The sequence below is a fragment of the Schistocerca gregaria genome, chromosome 2, assembly GCF_023897955.1.
Source record: "Schistocerca gregaria isolate iqSchGreg1 chromosome 2, iqSchGreg1.2, whole genome shotgun sequence".
NCBI classification, from domain to species: Eukaryota; Metazoa; Arthropoda; class Insecta; order Orthoptera; family Acrididae; genus Schistocerca; species Schistocerca gregaria.
In genome coordinates this window covers 888169928-888180141 of record NC_064921.1, presented here as the reverse complement: position 1 = coordinate 888180141, position 10214 = coordinate 888169928, and the positions used below count along the sequence as shown (strand labels likewise).

The window sequence follows — 10214 nt, the reverse complement described above, 5'->3', positions numbered from 1 at the left end:
GATCTCAATAAAAAATGAAATTAATTTATAGATTGCTTGTAAGGAAGCCACACTATCATTAATTGTGTAAGGTATTCCACATGACATCTTTCATCTTAGTGGAGTAATCTGTAAAGCATAGCGACAAGTCTCACTTCCCTTTTACTAGAACAATGAAAGATGTGTGTGTGTGAGAAAACGTGACTTTAATTATTAGCAGCATAACGAGCATCTGCTGTACCCACGTTCGTTGGAATTTATGTGCAGATATGAGAAAGAAAAAATGCGGGCACTGCCCAGAATATGACAATGGATGTGTAATTTGAATAGGCCAATGAGGGATCACCTGCACTTTGCAGTTATGCTTTGGGGATGCTTTGACTCCAAAGCAGAAAAGGGCCTGACAACAATGATCGAGCAGTAAAGAAAAACGAATGTTTTTACATAGACTGTGTGCTACGCTATTACTGTGCTAAACTAGTATGAACTTATAGTTTCGGTCAAACACTGAAGCATCATGTATTAACATGTATGAACATGCTGTCTGAAAAGTTTTGTTAATTATCAGTTGTGTGAGTTGAGAACTTATTTGGACATAGAAGAATTATGGGAACCATGTTTTGTGGTTTTGTAGTGAGTTGTTTGGATGTAGAAGCTCTCTTCTAGCCATCAACATGCGCATTTGAAAAAAAGTCAGTGGCACTGTATAACAGGACGACATCATCAAAAGGAAACAAGACGGTGATCCGGAAATTCGGAAAACAAAGTAACTGTTATTATAGGGAACGAGTAAAGACTTGGCATTTCGCAATATATCGACTACTTAAAGTCAAACCACAACGAGAAAAACACCTCGATATTTAATTCTCCTAATTGTGATTTTGATATGTCCTATTTTGGTCTCAGCTGCTTTTTCTGCATTTGTTCCAAATGCAGTGCACTCTGGCAGAGAGCTATGGAAAATTTGGTGCGAGTTAGCGTTCATCTAGCATGTAGTTTTCCAAGTACACTTTATGGCCACTCGACCAATAGGTATAAGTCAATATTTAAATTTTGCAATATACTCTTACTTTACATTGCTGCTTGAATATAGCTAAAGTTTCTGGAAATGAATACTTAAAATCATATTTGTAACTAGTATTAACAAGGAACTGTATTAGTATTTGTAATGTGTATGGCGGTATGGTAATTTTTGCAAACTTCCAAATTAATAAACAAAAATGAAATGCACATCTTCGGCTTCTTTCCGATCCCAGAGACTCCTTTCCATTAACTCCCCGGAATTCCAGTGCAATGTAATATTTTCAGAACTGGTCGGTTCTTGTATATCACACTTTTATATATAGTTTATCTCTTGACTGTCGGATTTTTTTACATATCAGTGCACAAAAGGAGAGAAAGCAAACCTAACTAGATTACACGTTGAAATTATTTGGTATTTGTTCGGAAAATTGTTATTCTTAAGCAATCTGCGCATTTATCTGTTTTTTAAAAAGCATTGTTAACGGCTTAACAGCGTAACTGTTAAGGCAAAACAGTGTAACACTTGGTGCCTAAATAGTGTATCTAAGCTAAAGGTTAAATAAATAAATAAATAAGTCATCTCTCTTATGTCGATTCACACACGCAACTAATGTGGCGCCTCAGCCCTTGTCTTTCGGTAGTTACACCTTGAGATATCCCTCACACAGGACGCCACAAATTCTACGTAGTTGCACAGCTTTCAGTACGGCGTCTGTTGAAATCATGTGGTCAGGTATGAATTTTAATGTGTTGGTTATGGCATTAGAGCTGTGACATGATTTAAATACAAGGAAGACGAAACCCAAATGTAGGATCTATAAATAGATTTCACACAGGTCCACAGACAGAATTATAAAAGAAATATCACACGAAGACTACAGTGCTGTCCACAATGGCGAACTAACCAACAGCTGGCATGTAAATATCATCTGCACGCACGCCACTCTTCCAAGATTTTAGAATCTTATTGTGTTCGTTGATATATGCATTTTGAATAACCAAGTTTTAGTTTAACAGCTGCTACCACACACTCGGGAGCTATTTGCTGCGTATAATACACAATTTATACAATGCTTCTCCTCATAAACATCAAGTTTGTACGACTCTCTTGTTTGGTTACAAATATTAAGTTTATTTATTTATCCATTCAGAAATACTTTAAGATTGTGGGATACGTTATTGGTTTGCAAGTACACACACACACACTGTTGCACAAAATCAAACATGTGCTGGTGTTCTTGTAGCTCCAGAAGCTGCGAAAGTGGGCCCGTCCTCCACTGTTTTCACTTTTTTCAATAATAAAATGAAAACACAATGAAATCGAATGGATTGCAGCAGCAATTACTCCACGATAACTGCGACAGAATATGTTTTGTTTCGAAACGCTACCATCAGGGAGCAGTAATGGAAGGACAGTTGTGCAACATAATACATCGAAGTTGAACTTTTTGTGGCATGACGAACCTTGCATCTCTGAAGTTGCGCCACTAGAAACTGGAAGTTCACACATACAGCAGCATTGCAATTGCAGTGTCCCACTAGCTTTGGCGATACTTTCGTTGCCTGTGTGGGCTCAGCTTTGTGGTTTGGTGTTATTGTATGAGCCTCTTTGAGAACGCGTTAATGTCAGACTTGACCTGTGATAGTTTTGATCTTTGATAGAATTGAATGTGTTCAGCGATCTGTGTAGTGTAATTTGTTAGGAAGTGAACATTTGTGTAGAGTGATTTGCAGATAAAATAAAAAATGGCTGTGTTAGCAGCGGCAGCTCTTCTAGATGAACTTATGGGGAGAAATAGAAATATGGCACCAAATGACAAAACGAAGGAACTCAATTGGGAAGATCCAGAGGTACATAAATGTTCTGCAATTGCGTTTTTTCTACCATTGATTTTATCAATCCACCAACAATAATAATAAACGACCATGTAACTAAAGCCATTTTCTCAAAACATTGTGCAGTGTAGCAGTAAATGTGGGAGTGAAGCAATAAGGTCGAATAAAGTAGACGTATTACATATGCAAGCAGTTGAAGGGGTTCAACAGAACAGTTTTAACCGCAATTTTTAATTAGTTTGGAAACGCGCGTTAAACAATTTACAGAGAGTATCTTCTGAGTATATGGTGTGTGGTAGTTATACCAGGCGTTTTATTTAAATACCAAAACTTCAAAAATGCCAAGCTTATCATGTTTGCTCTTTCTAATATTGGAAACGGTGCAAAGTTCTGTATTTAAACAATACAGATACGTTGTTTTCATTAAATGCAGTGTTTCGAAAATGTGATTATAGATTAGTAATGCCGCTATGAAATGTGCCTGTTTTCAGATAACCTTAGTGACGCCGTATCAGTATGTTACTGCTCCACTTTTGTCGTCACACCAAATATAATATGCTGTTGTTTTTTAAACTGTGGATCGCTCCCTTGCCCCTCAACCCAAACCCCATGTCTCCCAATTTCTTCTTGCAGTCTTGCCTTTGGTATATAATGACACATTTGAAAGCTAGTTTATATATATATATATATATATATATATATATATATATATATATATATATATATATATATATATATAATGTGTGTGTGTCAGCTTCTGCATACATTTTTTCATGTCTCATTTCTCTGTTTCTACTAGAAGTGAGGACCCAGCACTCTGCCTTTCTAATTTTAATGTTGAAAGCTAGTTTATATATATATAATGTGTGTGTGTCAGCTTCTGCATACATTTTTTCATGTCTCATTTCTCTGTTTCTACTAGAAGTGAGGACCCAGCACTCTGCCTTTCTAATTTTAATGTTTCAAGCTTTGAGTTCACAGAGGCTGGTGAAGATGGTTTCTGGAACTTGGAAACTGCTAAAAAAAATGGTGTCTCAATATTCACATTAAGGCTTTAGATTTATTAGTACTTATGTGTACTTTAAACTTCTTATGAATCATATACTCTAGATTCCAGACAGTGTTTACTGATAGCTTCTTTCAGTTAATTTCGAAGAAGTGTATGAAAGAACGCCACTTGTGAACAAGGCTGAAGAGTTGTTGATAAAATAATAATTTATGGAAGAAACCTACATAGGGTAATGTTACAGTTGTACAGTTTGCGTAGGAGGCAGTCACAAATACTGCTATTTCACTACAGGCAGCTCCGTCTCAACCTGGTGGCGATGTAATCTCCCAAATTTCCCCCGTTTACTGCTGCACTGCACAATCTTTTGAGAAGTTCTCTTTCTGCCCTGAGGAAGGAATTAACATTTTCAAGCAACATAAGTTTTTTTCTACTTTTAAATGTCAGTGTGCAATTTGCTCTTGAAGGCCCATTATTCTCTAACCATTCTGTTTCCCTGTAATACAGTTTTCTCAAATGATTTGTTTCCCTGTTGATAAGGTTTCAGGTATGAAATTTCGGGTCTGAAATTTGATTGTTATTATAGCCATTTTATATTTTTCTATTGCAAATTCTATGAAATCATATTTGTTGACAGTACTGCAAGCTGTATATGGTGAAATTTTGTCCTCACGACCTGTTTGTAAATACGCGAGCTGACTTGGGGCAGTGTCCAAAGGTCCATGATGATGAAGTCAAAGCACTGTATGAAAAATCAAACAGCTATAAAAAACAGCAATATGAAGATGAATTCATAAGGTTCTGCCAGAGTATGCTTAATGAAGTGGAGAGGAAGATAATCAAAGGAAAACAAAGACTTGCCTTAATGGGTAAAACAGATATGGTAAGTTAACTGCAAGTATATAACAAGCATTAAAAATAATTTCTGTATTGCTTTAAAGTAACATATAAAATAATTAATCTCCATATTTCTTCTGCCAAGCTATGTTGTGTGATGTCCTTAGGTTAGTTAGGTTTAAGTAGTTGTAAGTTCTAGGGAACTGATGACCATAGATGTTAAGTCCCATAGTGCTCATGGCCATTTGAATCAAGCTGTGTGGTATTTGCAGCATTGACAAATATTCTTAATGTTTTATGATCAAAAATCTTGTTTCTCCACTATTACACATGTAATATGTATTTAGTGGAAGGGGTAGCAGATGATGGCTGCTATAGTAGCTGTGTGCTGGAAACAGTTTAGTGGTGGTGACAATCACCAACTGTTGTAAATACTGGTAATTAATAAATAATGGTGTGTAACACCAGTGGGAACAGAAGATAAATGTAGAAAGTGGTAAATATAAATAAAAATGAGTAACTTAGGTGGGCTATTCCATGCGACAGACAGGGACATTTGCATAACATTTTAACAAGTTTCATTTTCAGGTTATTTCATGCCACATGGTCTAGAGGTTCATGCATGATCATCACAGAATTTGAGTGAACATTTGCACATGTTCTCAATAAACATTGGTAAAGTTTCACTATCACTAATTCAGTACTTCAATATTATGAAAAAGATAGTTGCTGCTCACCATGCAGTTGAGATGCTGAGTCGCAGATAGGCACAAAATGAGCTGTCGGCCAACAAGGCTTTTATCGGAAATGCAACCCCTCACACACACACACACACACACACACACACACACACACACACACACGGCCACAGTCTATTGCAGCTGAAGCCAGACTACGAGCAGCAGCACATGATGGGAGAGGCAAGTGGATGGGGGTAAGGAGGAGACTGGGGCGGAGAGAGGGAAGGATAGCAGGTTATGATGGGGGATGGTGAAGTGGTGCTAGTGGGAGCATGCAAGGACAAGATGGGGAGAGATCAGGGCAGCTAGGTGCAGTCAGGAGATTAGCCAGAGAGTGCTGGGACAGTGGAAAAGGAGAGAATTAAAGACTGGGTGCGTTGGTGGAATAGAGGGCTGTATAGTGCTGGAACGGGACCCGCGAACGGTCTAGATGGGTAAGGACAATCCACCTAGCCCCTTCCCTGTTCCCATTCCACACTGCGCTGCCCTCTATTCCACCAATGTACCCAGTCTTGTTACTTCTCTCCTTTTCCACTCCCACACTGTCTAATCACCCGACTGTACCTAAATGTCCTACCCTCTCTCTACCTTGCCCCTACATGCCCCCACTAACAGCACTTCATTGTACTCAACCACTACCCTGCTATCCCTTCTCCTCCAGCCCCCAGCCTCCTCCTTACCCCCACCCAACTGCGTCTCCCATCATGTGCTGCTGCTAGTAGCCTGGCTTCAGCTGGAGGCTGTGGCGCGTGCGTGTGTTTGTGTGTGTGTGTGTGTGTGCGTGCGTGCGCAACATTTCGACAAGTTTCATACTCATCAACTTCAGGTGAAATAGGGAACTTTTCCGCAGAATGATGCCTTGACTCAGCTAATAATGCGAGAAAACTTCCATCATTGATATTCACCGAGAAAGCCTGCCTTCCCATATATATTTCAATCTGTTTTTCTGTTATAACTACAAATCAAACTGGTTATAAACTTCACGATTTTAATTTTGCATTTCCATGCCAATGCAGATCATGGCAGTAAAACTGTTGCATGACAGCTGCAGCTCATGTTTTTTAAATAGTCTTCACTTTTTACATCATTATGAAAATTATGGTGAAGCTCATAGCAGTCTTCTTGACAGTTTTTGGAATGAATTCATATTACAGAGAATTATTAGTTTTTTTTAATTATGTAATTCTGTTGATGTGCTATTTTAATTCTGGTTTAAGGTATGGTGTACTGCATGTTAGCACAATTTGCGATTTATGTGGAACATTAGTATACTGCTGAAGAATTATGTAAATGTGTTGCTATGGTCCATCATGGCTTAGCCACTTTCGGTATCTTTTAAAGTGAGAAAACCAGTTCCTTACCACCCAGGGGTCCATGCCCGATAGCTGTTGCACCAGCAGCTGTGGGTGGTTTTTTTTACCACAGGTTCCCAAGCCTGATTACAGTTTCTTTACACAGGATATTCTGAGCTCAATCATAATGTGGTATCTTGAACAAAATAATCTCCTCAATGCCAATCATGCCAAGCACAGATTTCAAAAACATTGATCATGTGGAACCCAACTTGTGCTTTCCTCACGACATACTGAAAGCTTTGGATCAAAGCAGTCAGGTAGATGCTGTATTTCTTGATTTTCAAAAAGCATATGGCTCAGTACCACACCTATGCTTATTGTCAAAATTACAGTCATGTGGGGTATCAAATGAAATTTGTGACTGGATTGAGGACTTCTGGTAGTGAGGGTGCAACATACTATCTTGGATGGAGAGTTATCTTCAGGTGTAGAGCTAACTTCGGGTGTACCCCAAGTAAATGTGTTGGGGCCATTGCTGTTCGTGTTGTGTATTAATGGTCTTGCAGACAATAGTAAAGTCAAGCTTTTTGCAGATGATGCAGTTACCTATAATAAAATACTATCTGAAAGAAACTGCATAAGTATTCAGTGAGATTACAATGATATTTTCACAGTGCAGCAGTGTGTGCACTGATATGAAACTCCCTGGCAGATTAAAACCGTATGTCAGACTGAGACTCGAACTCGAGACCTTTGCCTTTCACAGGCAAGTGCTCTATCATCTGAGCTATCCAAGCATGACTCACGCCCCGTCCTCACAGCTTTCCTTCTTCCAATCCCTCGTCTCCTACCTTCTAAACTTCACAGAAGCCCCTTTGTGAAACTTGCAGAACTAGCACTCCTGGAAGAAAGGATATTGCGGAGACAAGGCTTAGCCACTGCCTGGGGGATGTTTCCAGAATGAAATTTTAACTCTGCAGATTAATGTGCACTGATACGAAAGATCCAGACTTGGAGTCTTGTTCTGGCTCACAGTTTTAATCGCCCAGGAAGTTTCATTCAGTATAATATGAGAGGGTCACTTTTGGAACTGGCCAACTCATACAAATATATGGATGTAGCACTTTGTAGGGATATGAAATGGAATGATCACATAGATTCAGACATGGGTAAAGCAGGTTGTAGACTTTGGTTTTCTGGTAGGCTGCTGGGGAAGTACAATCAATCTACAAAGGACCAGTTCTAGAATATTGCTTAAGTGTGCAGGACCCGATCAGATAGGACCAATGGGATATATACAGAGAAGGGCAGCATGAATGTTCACAGGTTTGCTTAAGCAATGGGAGAGTGTCACAGAGATACTGAAGGAACTGAACTGGAAGACTCTTGAAGATAGATGTAAACTATCCCAAGAAAATCTATTAATAAAGTTTCAAGCCCTAGCTTTAAATGATTACTCTAGGAATATACTACAACCCCTATGTATCACTCATAGGGGTCTTGAAGATAAGATTGGAGTAGTTACTACACACCCAGAGGCATTCAAATAATCATTATTTATGTGGTCCATACCTGAATGGAACAGGAAGAAACCCAAATTACTGGTAAATGAGATGTACACTCTGCCATGTACCCCAAGTTTGTTTGCAGAGTATAGATGTAGACCCACCAAGACTGATAACATTTCTGTGTCAGTGGCCTTAGTTAGAAGAGGACTCTTTTAGAATCCTAAACTTAAGTTGGCTCCAAGCTACTAAAATATTTTACAGGTTTCTGTAGTGCTGCAGCATGTTACGATGAAGACTAGACTGCTGGTCAGATGATGTCACTGATGGGATTGTTTGGGAAGAAATTTTGATAAGACAGAATTCAAAAATTAAGCGTTCTGGATGTCATTGCCTCATATGATTAGATCCACAAAAAATAAAACTATTGTTTTTATTGAATTTCTTAATTGATTTCATTTTTTATAAAGAGAATTTTGTAGAGTTGAATACTGTAGAGATGTAAAAAAAAAGACTACTTATTTCCAGTACTCAAGTTCATTTCTTGGTCAACAGGGCCTCTGATTTTATTTTCCACAGAAAGTACTAAACAATCGTAGTTCATAATGAAGATATCAGATATGATTATCAGTGAAATATGTACCCATCTTCAGTGCACCTCCACCATGTTGTTTTTAGTGTCTTATATGCTCACATTGCAAAATCAAATCAAGTTCTTAGGTAATTTGATCATGGTCTTTCTAGTGAAATTGGCTTATAAGAGTTTGCAGAAGAATCTTTCTTTGTAAAAGTGGCCCAGATATAGCCATTTTTGGCAATTTTAGAAAAATTGTCAGCTTTGCCCTCAATTTGTGAACTATTGGGAAGCAGTAGGAGAACAAAATTTTGTATTCTAAGACCTTATATTGAGTTCTGAAATACAAGATTTCATGTTTATTCCACAATTGCTTCTGCAAATATAAAAAGCTAAACTTCAACTTTTTTCCAAACATCCACTTTTTCAGCCAACTTTCCTTTAAATTATTACTTCAGTTAAGGGAGTGCAAAAAGATGTACAAAATGACCTAGTTTTGTTTCTGTCAAGAAAATATTGTTGGAGGTGTTATGTCTCACAGTTGCTGAAAACTCACGGGTGCACTGTTGATAGCTCTACAATGGGACCAAACAAATGAACATATCTCTGGAAATATTGAATTAGTGATTGTGAAACTGTACCAATGCTTACTAGGACCATGTGTAAAACTTCACACAAACTTTCAGCAAAACCTGTGATGTTCGCGTGAGAACTTTTCCAAAATTAGACCACTTGGCGTGGAACGGGCCATTCCAAACTTTAATTTATTCTGGATCAGGAACTTTCTTTCTGTGACCATAACATGGGATAGACCTAAATACAATTTTAGTAAAACAAAATCATAGACATGCAAATGTGGTAAAATGGTATAAAAATTATGTGAAATTACACCCAAATTTTCTATGTTAGATACGTAGTGGGTAGCCATTTCTGACAATGGGTCTGACACAAAACAAGTTTCATTTTAACCTGTTTTATTGTAATAATATTGGTTTCCATCATGGACATATAAACAAATTACACATTTTAATGAAAAATGTACTGCGTGTGAAATATTTATGTTCAAGCCAAGGAATGAAAATTGTTGTCAGTGATCGAGACACATTAAGAATTAGAAGAATATCAGACCTAGGCATCCTTGCGGTATTATCGGCTCTAAATGAATAGTCTTTCTAAAGGTGGTGACTTCTTGTTCATCAGCATCTACTGTTAGAACTTTGTGTTTCAAGTCTGTAATGGATTTTTTTGTTGCAAAGTTACCAAAAAAGGAACCACTCAAATATATTTTCATCCCACATTTCATCATTGACTACATTATTTAGAGCGCACAGAGAACTCACTGTTTCAATTTTCTCTGCAACAAAATTAAATTCAAAAGCATTTTTGGTGATGAAATACTCTTTAGAAGTTATTATTTGG

The 10214-nt window shown here is 37.8% G+C and overlaps 1 protein-coding gene across 2 annotated transcripts in view; it reads left to right on the top strand.

Annotated features, from left to right (window-relative positions):
• Positions 1–2517: 2517 nt before the first annotated feature.
• The window catches only part of LOC126335328 (luc7-like protein 3), a 142610-nt gene continuing 134913 nt past the window's right edge, over positions 2518–10214 (top strand). The window contains exons 1-2 of one of the 2 annotated variants that reach the window (XM_049998484.1): positions 2518–2853; positions 4482–4727. In XM_049998484.1, the coding sequence (XP_049854441.1) occupies positions 2749–2853; positions 4482–4727 (351 nt within the window). In that variant the 5' untranslated portion in view covers positions 2518–2748. The remainder of the gene's footprint in view (positions 2854–4481; positions 4728–10214) is intronic. The other variant, XM_049998485.1, reaches the window with a different exon arrangement.